The 21,259-nt window shown below is 32.1% G+C and overlaps 2 protein-coding genes across 2 annotated transcripts; one reads left to right on the plus strand and one right to left on the minus strand.

The window, feature by feature from the left end:
• Positions 1-1,821: 1,821 nt before the first annotated feature.
• LOC101503513 (large ribosomal subunit protein uL11) lies at positions 1,822-2,571 on the minus strand. Its single transcript, XM_004497445.4, has one exon. It carries the CDS (start codon positions 2,494-2,496, stop codon positions 1,996-1,998), a length of 501 nt encoding a protein of 166 aa, XP_004497502.1. The 5' UTR covers positions 2,497-2,571; the 3' UTR covers positions 1,822-1,995.
• Positions 2,572-19,121: 16,550 nt separating this feature from the next.
• Positions 19,122-20,132, plus strand: LOC101503850 (protein S40-4-like). The gene has a single exon (XM_004497446.4). It carries the CDS (start codon positions 19,205-19,207, stop codon positions 19,676-19,678), a length of 474 nt encoding a protein of 157 aa, XP_004497503.1. The 5' UTR covers positions 19,122-19,204; the 3' UTR covers positions 19,679-20,132.
• The last annotated feature ends 1,127 nt before the right edge of the window (positions 20,133-21,259 follow it).

A 21,259-nucleotide genomic window follows, 5' to 3' on the forward strand; every position in this document is an offset into this window, starting at 1 on the left:
AAAATTATCGTTGGTGTTAATTTTGACACATCTTAATCATATAGAAATAATGATTCATTGATTTCAAAATTTATAAATATAATATATATATATATATATATAATAGTAACTTTCTATTCAATGATTAATTTTGGAAGAATTTTTTTTAAGTATTTATCCAATAGGATTTTATTACATGAGTTGTAATTGTAAGTATAATTATTCGAATGTAATATGATTTCTCTCTCTTTTTTTTTTAGGTAAACAAACTTCCATTAAGAAATAAGGATCAATACAATAAGATCAATCGACTTGTCACAGAGAAATGTTTCAATAAAGTTAAGAATTTACAACCTTTAATCTCATCCAATTATAGATCATTTATTTGACTTGTGTTCGCTTAAATCAACTGTAACAATCTTTAATCTCATCCAATTATAGATCACTTAGTTGACTTGTGTTCGTTCTGGTCAACTATAAGTAGTCTCAAAAATGACCTATCCAATCACATGCTAGCCATTAGAAGGTTTTAGAAGAGGTTGAATTTGGCAGCATCCACATCAACAGTGTCCTGAAAATGTAGTTCTAAAATGCCAAACACAATTGGAGATTTCCAACATACACAACAAAATTAAAATGAAACAGCCTAAAAAGAACAACATGACACAATGAAAAGAAGAACAACAAAACACAACCACATAAATAAAATAAGACATTAAAATACTATCAGGCATAGTTACCGGTTCTTGACCAAGATTCCACAAAAAAACCAAAGTCAAAAAATCGTCGTGATGGCTTTATTAAAGGACACTTTAGATTTGCATTTGTTAGTAACAAAACGAGTAGAAATTAAAGGCAGTGGTTCAGATGGTGGATGCTCTACAGAAGACAAAATGTTGCAAAATCGGCGTTCCAAGGGAGGCCAGAGAGACAAGAGGAAATGAGATAGAGAAGGAATTGTTGGGTTTCATTCCTTCTCCCTCTCATTGTTAGGTTTTGTGATAACAGTGAAGAGACAAGAGGAAATGAGAGGGAGAAGGAATGAAACCCAACAATGAGGCTGGAAAATAGCCACCACAAGGGAAGGGGAAGAACTAGACAGCGTTGGGGAGAGAACCCTAACAGAGCACGGAAAAGGATATTCATAGGTCGGGTTCACTATGATTCTTGTTGCATTGAGAATGTAATTTGATTTCTCATCTTACACTAATATTATGATTTAGTTAGTTAATTGTTTTTTACTATTACCTAATTGTTATACACGCCGCTAAGTTCCTTTTTCTTGTTGTTTTGATATATATTTATATTTTTAATAGCATCTATCATCATCACAAAGTGAACACTCATTCTACTTTATATGAAGGAATTAGGACAACACAAAATCATATGCTAAGACTAGATAAGAACATTTCATAACATTAGTTCACACTATAATACAAGTTGTCAGAAACACCAAGGACATGGATTATAGGCTATACTACCAAGGCCTAAAATTTGGCAAAGTGATGCTGAAAAACACCAATACATATATGATAATTGCATCAACCTCAACAAGCTCAAATACGTCAATTGCAGAACAATAGATACCAAGATGATCTATAGCATTTACTTCAAACCTTCACTACTTGCCTACTTGGTCGGCTCCTCTTATCAATTGCATTAACTATGTACTTGTATTTAGTTCCAAAAAATGATCATTGTGCAGTTATGGTTGTAGTTCATTTCATAGTGATGCTGCACTTTGAACCTAGCAGCAAACTCAAATTCATATCACTTTTACCAAAAAGATTATTTCAGTGATTTAGTTCTTACTCCATACACACACAAAAAACAATATCAAAATGAGAAATCCAAAATTATCATTGCACTATGAGCAAAACAATTTCATTTTCCTAATACTTCTTAAACAAATTATGAATTTCAACAAAAGCTTCATTCCACAAAATTGTCAAATTGATAAAACAGATAGTACAGGATAAAAGAAACCAAAATTACTGAAACAAAATTGAATCAAGATTATTCTAGAGGAATCTCAACATCACCATCGTTAATCTCTTGTTGTAAATCCTTAGGATCCTTTCCATCAACAGTACAACCAACAGATACACAAGTCCCAAGGATCTCTTTCACGGTGCCGCTAAGTTCCTTCGCCATGGATCTAGGTTTCATCACCTTCGCAATCTCAATAACATCATCCAGTGAGATATTTCCGTTGTGTTTGATGTTCTTCGTCTTCTTCCTATCTCTCTCCGGTTCCTTCAAAGCCTTGATAACCAACGCCGCTGCGGATGGAACTACGGCAACCTTTGCTTGCCGATTCTGCACTGTTAGTTTCACCGTCACACGGAGTCCCTTCCAGTCCTTTGCGGTTTCCTTTGCGATGTCTTCTCCGATCTTCTTAGGGGAGAGCCCAAGAGGTCCGATCTTCGGCGCGAGGGAACTGGCGGCGCCGACTTCGCCTCCGGTAACTCGAACGTACACATCTACCACTTGAGATGGATCGAATTTTGGAGGCATTGTTCGATAATGAAAGAGAACACGATTTTTTCGGTCTGAATGCAATTAGGGTTTTGCAGTGGCTGGAACGGGATGAAAGAGCAAATATAAACTAGGGTTTTGATTCTTGGGCTCGTGAGATTACTAAATGGGTTTACATTAAAGCCCAACTTTTGAGCCCGTTTATTTTAGACTGATTTGTTTTTTATACTAACAAGTCTACTCTCAAGTAGAAATTGTTTATTAACTAAAATCTTTAATTATTTCATTATATATATAGTTTGTCAATCTTGATCAATTAAAATTTGATTTGTATTATATCTAAGTTAAAAAAAAAGTATATACATCATAGTTTGTAATATTTGATTGATAATTTGACATTGTAAAACTATAGAGTCATATTGCATCAAAATTATTCTCTATCTAAAAATATTTTCTAAAGCTTATAAAACTGGGAAACCATCACCTTTTTTTACTATGACAATCATCACCTTAGAACATGGATTAGTGGAATTTAATTAAGCTTAAAGTCTCAATATTTTCTATGTGAAGATTTGAATAATTATAAGAATTAAGATTTGTGATATTAAATGGAGTGTCATAGTTATATACTGACAATAATTTTACATGATCGTTTAATACAAATCAAACATTTTGTCATATAAATATATATTGTAACTGTTTTTTTTAACTACCATATACTCTATTTTTATTGGACGTTAATGTAAAATTAATTTATATTAAAAATAAATAAATAAACATATATTCTTTCTTTTCTATAATTACATATTGTGAATATATATTATTTCATGTAAGTTTTATAATTTCAATAATTTTGATGACTAAAATAAATTTAACGTTTCACCAAAAATAAATAAATTTTTAACTACATGTAGAATTTGAAATTTAAAATAGATTGAAAAAAAAGTCAACTAATATAGCACAAAATTCAATTTATTTGCCGAGTAACGTTGTATAATCGACTTTACTTATAAAACTAAGCTTAAGCTTTGATTCGAGATGCTTTCTATTTAAGTTTTGAAATTTTTAAAAATAAAAATTAGTTGTTGCGTTGAATTTTGGATTTTAGTTTTAGTTTTGAAATTTAAATCTTAGTTTTATTTTTATTTCAATTTGTCTCTGAAGATTATTCGGACAATATCTCTGATTTTTCTTACATGTGAATCATATTACCTTTATCAAAATTCATATTAATTAAAATATATTTTTGTTGTTGATATTTCAAAAATAAAAAGAATTTAGATATTATAAATATATTATTTATTTATTAATAATTTAATAATAGTGGTTAAAAATTGTGATTGTTAGAAAATGGTACGAAGACGATCTTTAGAGTAGTGATTGTTAATTGGTGGTGGTTGTGGTGGTTAAAGAGGTTGGAGTTGTGGCCAACAAGGTTTGCATGGATGGTGGTGGGTAGCGTGGACCATAAATGGTAGTATGGTACCACATAAGCTAGAGTGATCGAAAGTTGTGGTCGGAATCATAATCGATAGTGGTTGAAGACCTTTGATACTAACATATAAGAGTTAAGAAAATAAAAATAAAAATATAAACTTCTTATTTAATTAGGATTTTAAGCAAAAATTATATATAAAATTAACTTTAAAGATAAAAAATTCAAAACAAGTCTAAACGGTCCCTAACATAAATTATTTGTACGAGATTGTTCATGATAAAAAATTTATACTCTCAATGAAAAGTGAAAACTATAACAGTCCGACCCCTCAAAGAGACACTGTTACTTACGATATTCTCATCCTCCTTTCATCTAATGAAAATTAGTGAGCTTTTGCTTTATGTAGAAGTCAAGTTTGGTACCTAGGAGATCACTACTATTGTAGGTTCCCTCCCACTGCCAAATTTTATGTACCAGAAGTATCGAGTTCAACTTCTATGGAAGACAAAAATTTGCTAATTTTCAACAGAAGAAAAGGAGGTCGGAAAGATCATAAGTAACAGTGTCAATCAGAGAAGTTAGATTGTTATAAAAAAAATGTTTTTGACAAGAACCAACTCATTTCACGTATGAGCAATTTTGTTGACTTGTCGCCAAATTAAACTTCCCTAAAAGGTTTGAAAATACTCCCTCATAACTATCATAGGAAAAAAAATGGTATCAAATATTGGTCACTATTATAAGTAAAATTAACAACTTTTAATTCATTTAATGCTATTATTCCTATTTTACTCTTATTTTTTATATATAAAAAAATATTTAATATTAGTAGCTGAGTGTTTGACATTCAAAAGAACGCTTTAATAAATTTGGATTATAATTTAAATGAAATTTACACAATTAATTGTATTTAACTAGTATTCTTAAAAACCTTGAAAATAGTTATTTTTCTCAGAGGAGTAGCTAACAACTCCTTACAATTTTTAAATAATGCACCCAATTTAGTTTGATTAGTTACTCTCCCATTAATACCAATGACCACCTGGGAAAAATTGGACTCGATCTTTACTGTGTTAGGCATAGATTTTGAGTCCACTTCGACACAAATTTGACCCCAACTGTTTTTCCTCAATCGCGTTTGGTGTCCCATTAAACCAAGTTGTTGTTGCTTTGATGAATGCTCCATATGCGTCTCGGAGGCAATGATCGACTCCATAGCACTTGATATTGTTAAACAATGTAACACCGACATAACAAGTGGCAGTTTTCTACAGAGGTTTGCGCAAAGTTAAGTCTCATTCTAGATGGTCTATATGATTTACCACAACATCAACCATGTTCCTTCAAAATCTCGTCCAGTCTGCTAGCATCTCTATGACTCTTATGTTCACTTCAAAGAAGTAGGGGCAATCATCCTCCCATATTTTACTATTCTTCGCCACCATATAACTCATAACAACATAACCATTTGTGCGTTTATTGTATTTCATTCACTTTCTTCAAATGAAATTTTGAGAATGTGAACCTCGTCGACTGCAGTAAGTACGATTGCATATTACTCCAAAGGCCAGCCCCTTGCCAAACATCTACTATTGTTTGACAACCAAAAAGTAGTGTCACTCACTTTCGCACAACTATTTGTAATGTGCACATATGTTGGAGCAATATACACTTTTCCTTAGTAGGTTTTGGTGTGTTCGTAGTATCCCCCTCAATGCTCTATTTTTCGAACTGACACATGTCTAATCCAACTTCTCATGTCGATCTGACCCAATACATCAATCTATAGCAGATAATTAGGGTTTTTTACTCAAACGACTAGACCTAGCTGCAACAGCTTAAGGCGACATTATTCTGAATACACCTACAATAATGGCCATTCAATGTCCTTGTCCCCCTCCGCATTGAGGGATCTACTTATATAAATAGTGCATCTAACACCAAAATAGTACATACTCCTCATTCTAGCACCTCTCATTCTCCTCGAATCAATACTTATTTAAGCGTCAAAGTGTTTGTAGGTACCACCCCCTCTCAACAGATTCCAAGTTTTCATCCAACTCACGAAGCCAACCATCCTTCTCGGTCCAGTTTAGATCATTGACACCATATGTGAGAATTAGGTTTCCTTGCTTTGCTAAAAATGTAGTTTGTAACCCTTTGATGGCTGGAACTAGCAATAAGACAACAACCCTAGAAAAAATGTCGACACCAGCGTTCAACAACTTGAGGATGGGCCGCGACTTTCCCATCCCAAAAGCTATTCGTCAATCACGATAGGCTCGATGCGGATGTCGACCTTGTGGAGGTTCAAAATAGAAAATCAACCCTCGACGAACTCGTCGCTTGAATTTGGGAACAAGCTCGAATAATCCAAGAACAAAATTGTCATCTCGTGGCTATGGAGAACTGACAACAAATTCCTCCACGATGGTGACAACCCATGAGACAACATAAATTCTATAAAGTTTTTGTAAGGTGACGACGTCACGACACTCTGCTAGAAGGCGCATAAAGAGATCGTCGAGTCTGGAATGCATGAGGCATTCTTCGCATGTGTCATTGGAGTAAGGATCATTGAAGCTCATAAGAAGACTTTCCATCCAGGGACGAATGACAATGTCGACATCATTCTCGATCTAGGCCATGTTTTGTACTATCTCAGACTCGTGAGATCCGTCGAGAACCACACATTTCTCGTGAATCCCATAAACCCTTCCTAACAAGGATCAAAAGTAGTATGATACCAAGAACATTGGAGAAAAATCCATTTGTGGATTTATATGATGGGACAACTTACCTTGTTAAGCACATTGATAACGTGGAAGCCATCCTTGATTCTGTAGTGCAGAAGAACTCATCAAATGTCGTATTTTTGCACTCATGTTGAAAGAAAGTGTGAGGAATTGGTTTAGGATTTTAGCCCCGAATTCCATCGACTCTTGGGAGGAGTTCTATAGGAAATTTTTCACTCATTACACCACATGTTTTCAACAATTGTCAAAGGAAAATATGAACCTCTCGAGAACTACATCAAACGCTTGAACCAAGAAGTTATGTTCATCAAAGAGGAAAAAGACAACATGAAGATGTACATAATGAAGGAATGCCTCTTGAAAAGTAGTCATTTCGCCAACAACATTAGGTTAAAAAACATAAAACCTAGAATAACTTTTTAACCAAAACACATACGTACATCTTGAACGAAGAGAAAATCCACGCTCGAATAGCAAAGAGAGGAAGATCAAACAGGGACAATAAAAATGCACCAGTCAACACATCATGACGATTTTAGGTTGAACGAAAGTAGGAATAAAAATCGCAAAAGGAATCGTCAAATTGAGGTTGCCGACCTAGCCAATTCTCCGCTTACACCCCTTTCAACGCCTCTACATAACACATATTGGACGAGTGCACCAATGTTTAATTAAAGAATGGGGGAATCAAGTTTCCCCCGCAAGTTCCTTTAAGGCAAATGGTTGACAAAAACAAGTATTATCGCTTCCAAAGTGCAACGACCATAACACGAAGGATTGCATCCACCTAAAGGATGCCATCAAATTACTCATCCAAAAAAGAAATTTGACACAATACACCACCTTATGATGCAACTCATCCTTAGAGTAGAGAATCAAGAGCTGTCAATCATACACTAGCCAACGTCATTCACAAAGTGGAAGACATTCCACAAGGACTTATAGTTGTTGTGTCCGTTATTGGGGGAATTTTTCACAACATGGTGTCCCTGAAAGTGATGCCCATCAACTCTCCTTCAGCTCATAGGAAAACTTAACCAATGCCCTTGTTGTATCTAGTGGATATTATAATATGAACTTCTCTAGTATCGGTTCTATCAAGAGTAAGCTTGAAGACATGACCTCCAAAAATACGCATAGGATCACAATTAGCAAGGAAGGGTCCCGCCCCTTTATCTTTCTATGGTGAAGAAATCATTTGCGGGATCCTAAACTCTCAAATTTCATTACTAGTATACAAGACCAATTTTGAAGTATGGAAGGTCCTAATTCACCAAGGGAGTTCATGCAACATCACATACTATGGCTTGTTTGACACACTCTGCCTCACCAAGGACAACCTACTGCCCTACGTATGACCAAATTTACAAGGCTTAATTCAACTAATTAACTAACATTCCTTGGGGTTACGTCGAGCTATTCGTAACTTTAGGTGAGGAAAACTCCAGAAATACGGTGAAGATCCAATTCCTAGTGATTTATTGCAAGTCAATCTATAACTAAATTATTTGACGTCCGACCATAGCAAAATTAGGTGTAGTCTCTTCAATTGTCCACTTGAAACTCAAGTATCACCTAAAAGGTGGAGAAGTAGCCACTGTTCATGTCGACATTGAAGTAGTGAGAAGATGTTTCATGGCTTCTCTCAAAAGTCAAGAAATACGCCTGAAATCCACACAAACACACAAAAAGAAGTGAAGCAAAGTTATAGATATCATTGATCTGTTGACCAGCGATCTATGTAGATATAGAAGATATCCGTGTCGTTGTTGGCAAACCAATCAAAAGCCCTACACCAACAATTGAATTTACTCTAATCATAATGGGTGATATTCTGGGGTAGATATGCCTGAGGAAACTAAGGAACTACTAATCGTTTGCCTAAAATAGTATACCGACATCTTCATATGCACTGTTGACGAGATGCCCATCATTGATCCTAAGATCGCCTGCCACAAGCTGAATTTTCATTCGGATGCTTGCCTCATTGTCATGTGATGTCACACAAAATCTCGAGAGAAGGTTGTTTCCAATTTACTTGCTACAAACTTTTATTTCCAAGGCTAAGTACACCACTTGGTTCTCCAATGTTGCAATCATTAAGAAATCGACTTAATTGCAGTTTTGGTCCCCCTATTTTATTCATCCCCAGTTTTGGTCCCTCAAACAGATTTTTGGTCCAAAACTTGATGAAATTTCATTTTTTTTGCGTTTATTTAAGTCACAGCATGCCTCAAGATCTCATTGTGCAACAATTGTACCTAAAATCTATGATCATAAATTATGTGGTGTGACTTTAAAAAATGCCACTTCATCCAGTTTTCGATCAAAATTCTGTGTGGGGGACCAAAACTGTGGAAAAATAAAATGGAGAGACTACTTTCGTGATTCAACTAAAATAGGGTTCAAACTAATTTTGTTTTTGGACGCTTACTCGAGATATAACCAAATTCTTATGCATCCTGAAGATCTCAAGAATAAAACATTCATAATGGTACAATGTTATGCCCTTTTAGACTCAAAAATATCGACGCAACCTACCTCCGCATAATGAACAAAGTGTTGAGAAACCAAGTAGGAAAAATGATAGAAGTATATATAGATGACATGATACTCATGTTTGAATAAGAGGTCAACCATGTGTTCCATCTATGTGAAGTATTCAAAGAAGTTCGAAAGCAAATAACGAGATTGAACCCTGAGAAATGCACTTTTTGAGTACAAGTCAGGAAACTCTCAAGGTTCCAGTTGACTAAATAGGGATCGAAGCGAACATAGATAAATGCAAAGCATTAAAGGCAATGCCAACAATCAACTCGATAAGAAAAATTCAAGTTTTCAACGGTATGCTTACGACCTTTTCAAGATTCATAGCTAACTCATCCAATCATGCTTTTCACTTTTACAAATTGTTATGGATAGAGACAACATTCTAATAGACAAACGAATGCGAAGTCGCGCTAACCTAATTAAAATAAATTTTCTCTCATGCGCTAGTTCTGTCTCGATTAGTCATAAGAGAAACATTTTACTTATATATAGTCATTTCTCTGAATGCAGTATGCACAACTTTAATTCGAAAAACAATCAAATGATACAGACCCTCACACTTTATCAATAAGGCTTTGTAGGGATGCGAGCTCAAGTATCAGTGGTTCGAGAAAGTCACTTTCGCATTACTTGTTGTAGTTAGAAGGCTAAAACATTATTTCTTAGCTCATATAGTCATGACAGACCAACCGATTCGACAAAGCCTCAATAGGTTGCATCTCGCCGGAAAAAAAAATGACAAAATGGTCGGTGGAGCTCTCGAAGTTTGATATCTCCTTCAAATCAAGGAAAGCTATAAAGACTAAAGCTCTCAACGACTTTGTTGCCGAGATAACCCCAACGTCTTCTTAACTTAGGGTTAAGTGGACCATCTTCTTCGACTATCCTCCAACACTAAGGGAAGCAAAACTAGTATCGTACTTGAAAATGAAAAAGGGTTAGTTGTTGAAGATTCCTTTACTTTTTTGTTCCCAGAATCTAACAACTAAGTAGAGTACGAGGCTTGTCTCGTCGAGCTGCGACTAGCGCCTGAGTTTGGTGCCAATGAGGCCAAGTTGAATACAAATTCACAACTTATAGTCTCCCAAATCAATGTAAACTATATGGCAAAGGACAAAACACTATAGAAGTATCTTACAGTTGAGCATATTATGTGCGAACGAAACAAGAGAGTCAACATATTGTCAAAGCTAGCTAGCATGAAAGGTAAAAGGGGAAATAAATCCATCATTCAATAATTCAAAGACTGTCCCAACATTGGAGAATATGTAAAGACAATGGAACTCATGGAACCCTTTTCCTGAGCACAATTGAATGACGCTGATCACCGAGTATATCCTTCACAAAATACTCCCCCTCAGCAAGACCAAGGCCCCTAAAGTAAAATGTCGATCTTGCTCTTAATCACTCATTGTATGTGCTCAATAATACTGGACAACCATCCAAGAATATGCCAAAACCTATGTCCATTGAACATCTGCAACATTTCACATTCATTGAACATCTGCAAATGAACGAAAAAGCAGAAGCCACCAACCACGTCATCTTCTGAAGACTAAAATGAAGGTTAAACGAGACTAAAGGGTGATGGTGCGAAGAGCTCCCCTCCGTCTTGTGGTCTTATCGAACAACACCCCTACTCCATTATGGGTCAAACCCAATTTCAAATAACGTACAAAGTTGAGGTTGTCATTCCTATTGAAGTCAGTGAATGAAGTTGGAGGACCACATATCCACTAGAACCCCAAACAAATGAGTGTAAATTGCACAACAAACTCGATTTTGTTGACGAAATTAGACACACGACTGCCTTAAAAGAGCTCTCCATTAAGCGAATAGTGGCCATCAAATACAACAAGAAAGTACTTTGACACGACTTCCAAAATCATTGTTCGTTTTAGTTCGTCTTCGTTGGCTTCATTATTGTCTTCCCCGTCATCTTTGGTACGTGCTTTGCACTTGCTCGGTGTTGCACACTCTATCACGTCACGATTTGTGCTCGCCTCTGCGAAGATTCCAACCTATTTCCATCTATTCTCTCTTCATTCGTCAAAAGGTTCGTCTCCGAATTTAAATTCTACTCTCAATATCGTTCATTATCAGAAATTGTTTTATTACTTACTTTATATGTCATTGTTATCAACTCGATTAATATCTATCTCTTTTTTCTTGTTATAATTGTTGAGTGAATCAATGAAGGGATAAATGTTAGTGCTGATAGAGAATTAGGTTTACAAGATATTGTTTTGTTCTAATGTTGTAATGCATGTTATGGAGTTTTTTTGTTGCATATAAGGTGTTTGATTTTTGTTTCCATTTCATTTTTACATTTTGAAAAGATGTTTTATGTTTCATAAATTGGTTGATTTTTTGAACAAGATATTATGGGGTTATCTAACAAACACTAAAAACTTGAGTTTTTTTAGTTTGCTTAAAACAAAGAAACATAAATAAGTTGTAATTTACTTGATATTAGATGCATTTAAAAAAACTTGAAATATAATAGATGCATTTGTTCTTTCACTGTGTTTTTTATCCTTGAATTTTTGCTACATTTGTCTGTTTTAGAATACAACTCTCTTTAGAATGCAACTCTTCGTTTTAGAATGCAACCATAATGGTAGTTCAAGTGGTTCTATTTGGTGTTTTGCATTGCATGTGAATCTAACTTGATCAAATATCATTTCCTATCAGCTATGCTACATCATTGTAAGTTTCTGACATGCTTTTATCATTAATACGCTTGTCACAAGATGTTTTTTTATCATTGATCACGAAGCGTATTGACTCCATTAGTCTCTTATTTGTGAGTATAACTCTGATTTATGATTGTGACTCTCATTTGTTGATAGTAAATTTTTTATTTGCGATAAGTATATTTTTATTTGTGGCTGTGACTATGATTTATGACTCGTTTTGTTTTTGTATTATTTTGACTGTGATTGAATATTTGATTTGTTAATTTTTTTATTTGTATTAGAGAAGTTTGTGAGAATGAAGATGAGTAAAATGATTGATTCTTTTTTCAAGAGGAAAAATTATGAGAGTGAAAGAGATGAAGAAATTATAACTTTCGCATCTAAAACTATCTCTCAGAATCCAAGAATTAAAGAAAATAAGAATCATCTTTCCAATGCTCCTAGAGTTTTGAAGATGACTTTGAAAAATGTTTAAAACGTGACCCCAAAAAGCGCCTTCAAATTTGACAATATCCACCAAATCAATTGGATGCAATACAAAGAGCTTATCTAACATTTGGTTCTTATGAAATAAATTTATAACAATATCCTTTATTTGAAAATGAGGTTCATCCAATACAGTTTCAACATGCTTGGTTTAGCATATTTTCTTCATGGCTAGAATATTCACCTTATAAAGATGTTGCATATTTCTTACCATGTTATCTATTTAGAAAAAAGACCAAGTGGATGTCCCGAATTAGATGTCTTCATTGGTATCAGTTTTAGAGGTTGGAAGAAAGTTAAAAATGAGAAATATTGCACTTTTCTCAAACACATAAGGATGGATCCTTGCTCACCACACAACAATACAATGAAAGTTTGTCTAGACATGTTGAATCAAGTTGGATATATTAGGAATCTTATTCAAGCACAAAGCTCAGAACAAATTTTGAAGAATTGAATATGTCTCAAGACATCAATTGACATTGTTCGTTGGTTAACACTTCAAGCTTGTGCTTTTAAGGGACATGATGAAACTAGAAGGTCAAGAAATCAAGGAAATTTTCTTCAATTGATAAAACTCTTGGCAACTTACAATGATGAAGTTACAAAAGTTGTGTTTGAAAATGCTCCATATAATTTCAAGTATACTTCACATCAAATTCAAGAAGAGCTCTTGTATATTCTTTCTACTAGGGTGAGAAAACATAAACGTGAAGAAATTGATGATTCCAAATTTTGCATCATTGTAGACGAAGCTCGTGATGAATCAAAAAAGGAACAAAAGTGTTTGTGTTAAGATTTGTTGAAAAAGTTGATTTAATACAAGAGCAATTTTTTTTTGTGGCACATGTTAAAGACACTACAATTTTAACTCTAAAAGAAGTAGTATGTGATATGCTTTCTCAATATAATCTTGATATTTCTAACATGTGTGGTCAAGGGCATGATGGTGCTAGTAATATGAGAGGAGAATGAAACAATTTGCAAGCATTATTTATGATTTTTCTTATGCATACTGTGTCCATTGTTTTGCTCATCGATTGCAACTTACATTGGTTACTGCATCAAGAGAAGTTGTTTCAATTCATAAATTCTTTGAGAAGCTAACTTTTATTGATAATGTTGTTTGTTCTTCTACTAAGCGTCATGATGAGTTGCAAGCTGCTCAATTAGAGGAAATTACATATTTGCTAGAAATTGATGAGATTGTATCTGGTAAAGATGAAAATCAAATTGGTTTTTTGAAACGAGTTAGGGATACTCGTTGGGGATCACATTTTTCTTATATTTGTAGCTTGATAAATATGTATGAGACAACTTGTATTGTTTTAAAAAAATTACAAATAAAAGAGCAAGTTATTCTACATGTGGGGATGTTGATAGTGCTTATAATTATTTGAAAGCGTTTGATTTTATATTTACCTTGCATTTGATAAAAGACATTATGGGGATAATTGATATGTTTTGCCTTACAACAACAATATCAGGACATAGTTAATGTCATGTGTTTGGTTGGAACAACAAAGTCTCTTATTCAAGCCTTGATAAAAGATGGTTGTGATGCATTATTTACTAAAGTGAAGACTTTTTATGAAAAATATGATATTGAGATTCTTGATTTCAACGATGTTCATTCAACAACAAGTCCAGGACGCTATTATCTTCAACAAGGTCAGGTTACAATAGAACATTATTTCAGAGTCGAAATATTTTTTACTGTCATTGACCAACAATTACAAGAGTTGAATAACAAATTTAGTGAGCAAGCAATGGATTTGTCAACTCTAAGTTGTGCTTTGACTTATAAGGATAATTATAAAGTTTTTAACATTGAAAAAATTAGCACTCTAGTTGAAAAATATTACCTTGTGGATTTCAATATGCAAGAGAAAGATTAATTTGAAATTTCAACTTCGACATTTCTTGGTTGATACTCGTCATGATTTAAATTTGAAGAAGTGTGCTCATGTTTGGTTGCAAATGAAAAAAACACAAAATTTCTACTTGATTGATAGACTACTTCGTCTTTTTATGACTCTTAGCTTTTAACATTGAAAAAATTTGCACTCTAGTTGAAAAATATTATCCTTTGGATTTCAATATGCAAGAGAAGATTAATTTGAAATTTCAACTCTGATATTTCTTGGTTGATGCTCGTCAAGATTTAAATTTGAAGAATTTATCAACAATACAAGAATTGTGCTCATGTTTGGTTGTAACTGAAAAAGCGCAAAATTCATACTTGATTAATAGACTACTTCGTCTTATCATGATTCTTCCGATTTCTACTACCACAACTGAAAGAATTTTTTCAGGAATAAAAATTATTAAGTCAAGGTTAAGAAACAAGATGGAAGTCGACTTTTGGCAGATAGCATGGCGATTTATATTGAAAAGGAAATTATTGCAAGTATCACTTTTGAGTCTATTATTGATGATTTCAAGTTAATTAAAGAGTGTAGAACATTACTTTAAGGTATTTTTAGGTCATGTAGTGAAATTATTTGATACTCCACTTTATGTTTATTATAACTTAATTTTTTGCTATATAATATTATTTTCATATTTGATTTATACATTATAATTTTATGTCAGCCTTCTCAAACTTGTTAGTCAAGCTCCACCATTGTCAAACACGTAATGTGTCCAAATTGAAATGATATTACAGTTAGTTAGAACACAGATATCTAGCACGACATTGCTTGGAAACATAAAACCAATTCTAAGTTAATGTGCATAAATACGTTAACATAAACTCACGCAATCGAGTATAAACACGTAAAATCAATTATAAGTTAATGTGCATGGACACGTTAACATTAACTCACTTAGTCAAGTATAAACACATAAAACAAATTATAAGTTAATGTGCACAAACACGTTAACATGAACTCATGTAGTCAAATATAAACTCTAAAACCAATTCTTAGTTAATATGCATACATGTTAAGACTCGCACAATCAAGCACAATTATTAAGTTATCACACATGCACATGTAAATTTTAGTAAAAAACTTCATAAGGAAATTCACTAACATGCTATTGTGTAAACTCGAATAATCAAGTACACTCCAGTTCGACAAAGGGCCAATAAATGACAATTTTTACCAAGTCGACCACAAAGCAAATTGGACACCACAAGACACGTCAGGTATATACAACAAATATCAAGCATGACTTAAGAATCTAAATGAAGTTAACTTGTTGATGAGGAAAATTGATCGAACATCTTATGCAGCGAATAACCTTTCTAGGACACTTCCCAAGTCATTGTATTGTATCCTCGACAACAACTTAGGGGACAACTATTTCATACTGCCCCAAGCCCAATCCGATTTCTCACGCCGATTCGACCCAATACATTAATCCATATCAAATAATTAGGATTTTCTACCCCCAAAGGCTAGACCTAACAACAACGGTCTCAAGGAGTCACCTGTTGAATTCGCCGACAATAATGGTCATACAATATCCTTGCCCCCTACGCGTTGGGATACTCGCCTATATAAACAATGTCTCTGATACTAGATAAGATACACACACATTTTCCCATCCTAGGACATATCACTCTCCTCGAATCAATACTCACTTGAGCGCTAGAGTATTTGTAGGTACCACATCCCCTCTTAACGGGTTCCAAGTTTTCATCCAATTTACGAAGTGAGGCATGTTTCTCAGTCCAGTTTCCAAGTGATAATTCTAACCTTGTGTAGAACTTTGAGTTTCCACATACTTGATCACTATTAGGACCTTCATATTGTAGTAGTATGTAGATTTTGACACACATATTAAGGAGTGCAATAATTAAAAAAAAGTTATTTTACTAAATTACTCATCTAAACTATTTGTGAGTTTTTTTACTATTATCAATGCAAAGTATAATAATGTTTTGAAAGTTGTGTATATAGTAATCATTGAAATGTAGTATAAGAAAAAACTAATAAAAGTTGTATTGAAAATTGTGAATAACATTCATTTTGAGACAAGTTTTTTATTTATTATAGTGACATTCATTGTGAGACGGAAAGAGCGCTAATTATTGTTTTGTAAATAATAGTATTTACTTAATATACACTCCTATGTACATCATTCTTAACTTAGTATATGCAATTTATAAACTCTAATAATATGGTCGAGTGGTAAAAAGATCATGAATTCTTTTGTAAGTATTTTTTTATAAGGTCTTCTCTATTTTGGACCAAAACACCTTCACTTCATCCTAAATTTTTTGTATAAAAAAATCAGAGTATAAGCAACTTATTATTTTTTTTTTTTTATTTCTCATAGGTTCCTTCCACGAGAGAGGTAATTCTATTTGAGATACGCGAACATTAAATGTGAATATCTCTTTCAACAGAAATTCAAATTCGAATTTACTACTTTGTGGAATTTTATTTCGATATATTCGACCTCCCATTAGTGAGTATAAGCAATAAAATAAATTTGATAATTTTTTTTTTTGCATTTAAATATTTCCTAATTGTGTTAAATAACTTACTCATTTTATATCACAATTAATGTTTCTAATGTCGTACACACTTTTAAGAAAATTATGGAACGTACTAATTTTATAACAAAATAGTTTTATTTATTAAGATAACTTCATTAATTCTAGTGGTTTGTGATGATGTAAGTACATTTATTTTATTTTTATCTCATGTTTAAAAGAAGATATAGTTACTAATTTATCATTATCATTGATTATAATTGTTATCTCCTTGAGTTATCAGAAATGAATTTGATGGTATTTTTAGAAAATATTTAAATGAGCATACATTAATAGACATTTATTTATACAACAATAGCTACAATCAAATTTTATTTTACTAAATAGAATTGACTATATGATAGAAATGACGTCATAATAATTTAAGATGTAAATATTAATAAAAGTTAAAATGTATTTGATCTAAAATTTGAATCAAATATTTGTATGTATTTTAAATAAAAGGCAACTACAAGCCTTATCCTAGAAATTATAGGATGACCATTTCTACCATCTTTCTATTACATCTATTTGAATCACAAATATAAATAAAAGTTAAGATGTATTTGATCTAAAATTTAATACATTTTGATTTTTGTTTATACTTGTGACTAGTTAGAGTAGGTGCTACCTCAACTCTATGATCTACTATCGTCTTTCTTAATCATATGTTGCATAATCTTTTCATATAACATTTACATTTATATAAATTATATAAATTTATATAATCACATCACATCAATAAATTATATATAGATTTTTGTTGACTCTATTTTTTGATATCTAAAAGAAGTCGAGGTACATTAATTTTAAACCATTTATTCAACTTTATATTTATGTATTAAAAACTCACTAATAGTTAATAAAAATTAATTTAATAAAATAATTATTTTTTTTACAGATTATATATTTTTTAATATAGATGAAAAACGTTAAATAAAATTGGTTTAAGATTTTTATAGAATAAATTTAGGATGAATACGTATATTTGACGGAACATAAGTTAATTTAGTGAAAAAAAAGTACAAGTAGATATAGAAATGTGAGGTTTTTGTCTTATTAGATTGTCATTTAAGAACGTCTCTCCTTCTTTTGCAGTGTTTGAAGCAGAGAAGCCATGGGTTGGACCACGTGTGTGTTTTTTCAAAACTGGATAACTTTAACCCTTACCTGTCTCTTTTCCCACGCTCACATTCACATACGTTAACATCGTTCAACAACGACACTGACGATCATTTTGCATGGGCCACTCATTTTGCTTACGTGTTCTTTTCTCGATTATTTTTCCAAAATTCAATATACTTATCTCCTCGTGTATCATAATTTCTAAATGTACCAAAATAGAGTAACCAATTATCATACTTCAAAATTTGTATTCTTTTCCTATAACAAAAAAAATATGTTTCGTAATATACAACCATTGGAATTTGAATTTGAGTTTTTTTATTTTTCTATAATTAAAGTGTGGAAATTTAATTATTAACAATGACAATTAACTTTTGTTATATACTTTAAAAAAATACAGTCATACAATGACATAGTTATATTCTATATGTTATTTTTATTTAATACTCTCTCTGATTTTTTTTTATAAAAAATAATTAGTTTATAATTTAACATAATAAAAATTAATACATTTAACTTAAAATATAGATTAAATACATCAATTTTTTTAACAGATTATAAATTAATTGTCTATTATAGAAATGACCGGATGCAGTATTACATTAATTCTTAAATATAGAAGTGTTTTATTTTTGTTTAAATTTTTATAGGTTCCTTTTTTATAGGTTTATTTTAAATTATAGGATAAACTTAAAAAATATTAATCAATTTAAATTATTATCAATTTTGTTAATATGTTTAAGGATAAAAATTAGTGTCAAAAAAGGACAAAGTGTACAAAGATTGCTTTGGATGGTAGGTTCACTCACAGTTTGAAGTAGTAGTTAATTTCAACTATTGATTTTAAATCAAACAATTTAAATTACACATCAATAAACTCAGCAGGATATTCAAATACAACAAAATGGAATATTATATTCAATTAAATGTCATATCCTAGGTGCCGTCCCACAGTTTTAACGTGCACCCTACAATTACAACGGTAGGAACATCACCATCAAGCCAAGATGAAGAAAATCAAATGGAAGGTTCACGTTAAAATAGGTGAGGAGACTTGCATTGAATAAAAGGTGAGATATTAGCTTTATCCATTACGTACGAAAGTAATATAAATAAATGTTGTTATAATGAAAGACTTTGGAATTGAAAACTAAGCCAAAACCAAAAGGAAAAATTAATAGAGAGAGAAAGGGTTTTGATTTGATCAATGACGTCAAGGAAGAGCTTTCTCACAAAGCAAAATCTCATTTTTCCAGCTACCTCAAATACCCATTTCGATAAAAAAGAAGAGGGTGTGTTTGAGTTTGATGAAGCTGAGTTATGGAACCCTTGCAGCCCTACCAAGAGGGGTGCTAATAGCATTTCAGGTTTGAAGAGAGCTTCAAGGAAGGTGGATGGAAGAGTAGGCCCAATGGGCCCGGCCTCATTGCCAGTGAACATACCCAAGATCTTGAAGGAGGAACACAAGGGGTATAAAAAGTGGGAGAGTGATGATGATGATGATGATGATGAAGATGAGAGGCATCAATATGGAGGAATTAAGGTACCCCCTCATGAGTATCTAGCTAGGACTAGAAGTGCTTCTTTGTCGGTGCATGAAGGAATTGGGAGGACTCTCAAAGGTAGGGACTTGTGTAGTGTTAGGAATGCTATTTGGAAAAAAGTTGGTTTTGAAGATTAATTTAATTAATGTAAATTTGCTATCACAAATGGCTTATCGGAATCTCATTGATCTAATGTGATTTTGCTTGGTTGTTTTTGCAACATCATACTAGTTCGTTGTGATTTTGATAAATTCATCGTGATATCAATCACACATAGAGATAATGGCTTATGAAATGGATATGAATCCATAACTTTTTGGATTTTGGTTAAGGTGAAGATTAGTTTGATGACTAGTATTAGTTAGCTATATGTCTAAAAATTAGATCTATAAAAGTTTTAGTATGTCATAGTTGAAAATGTAATAGTTCGTGAGACTTTTTTTATTTAATGTTGAAAATGAACTATTCTCATTTTGGAGGCCTAACATTTTTGAAGGACCCCTCATGCTTGTAACGATTAATGTTAATGGATATTATTGAGTTAAAGTGTATGGCTTCATGAACTTTATTTCATGGCCTTGTTAATTTGTTTTTTTTTTCTTCCCTTTTTATTTTTATTTATATTTTTTGTTGTGTTTAAAAGGAGTAAAATGCTGTACGTTTCAGAGAAGAAGAGAACGTACAAGACATGCAAGTGATTTTTTTAATGGATATGATTAAATTAATTGAATTAGAAGGAATCAGATACTATAGAAGGGAGGAAGGAAGTAGAGAGAAATTAATGGAAACGTCGGTGTGGTGAATTATTTTATATATTAATTTTATTCCATGGAAAAGAGGTTGTTGGTCTAACGTACAAGTTGGTAAGAAAGGTACAGCTTGGCTATAAGGTGACTTTGATTAACATTCATGTATTCATATAAGGTACCAAGGTTGAATACACTTTTTAATTTTTTTGAAAAAGGTTGAATACAATTTTGTTTTATTTATTAAAAAAAGGTTGAATATACTTAATTAACCACTTTACTAGAACTACTTTTCTTCATACTCGTAAATGACACGATTTTGACATTAAAAAAAAAAAAAAAAAAAAAAAAAAAAAAAAAAAAAAAAACAAAAAAAAAAAAAAAAAAAAAAAAAAAAAAAAAAAAAAAAAAAAAAAAAAAAAAAAAAAAAACTACACGATTTTCACCTTTGGTAAAGTAGTATATCAATCGTCCAGCAACATCGGTATTTTTCTGTTCTTGTTGCGAGAATATTTTAATGATCTTTTAAAACGAGGATGAAACCCATTATTTACCTAGTTACAAGAGAGGAATATTTTTCTTTTTGGAAATTGAGGAATGTCTTATTTGGATTCGTAATAAATAATTTTTAATATAGGAATACCAATCCTTTTTATTATTTGAGGAATATAAGAAAATGTGTTTTTATGAGAATAAATATTATATATTATCAGTGTAAATTAATTTTATACTGACATTTAATAAAAAAAAGAAGTATTGGATAGTTATTTTTAATGAGTGATTATTAAATAAATATAAATAGTAAGATAGATGTTCAGGTTGAACTACCATTTATAACACATTTTACATATCATTGTTGTATGTTTTTATTGACTATACAATCTTTGACCTAGTTTTTTTTTATTAAATAAGTTTTTAATTTCTATAAAATTTCATTATTTTATTTTCAGTAACTATAAAAAATTCATCAAC

Source organism: Cicer arietinum, chromosome 4 (assembly GCF_000331145.2).
Source record: "Cicer arietinum cultivar CDC Frontier isolate Library 1 chromosome 4, Cicar.CDCFrontier_v2.0, whole genome shotgun sequence".
In the NCBI taxonomy this organism is placed as follows: domain Eukaryota; kingdom Viridiplantae; phylum Streptophyta; class Magnoliopsida; order Fabales; family Fabaceae; genus Cicer; species Cicer arietinum.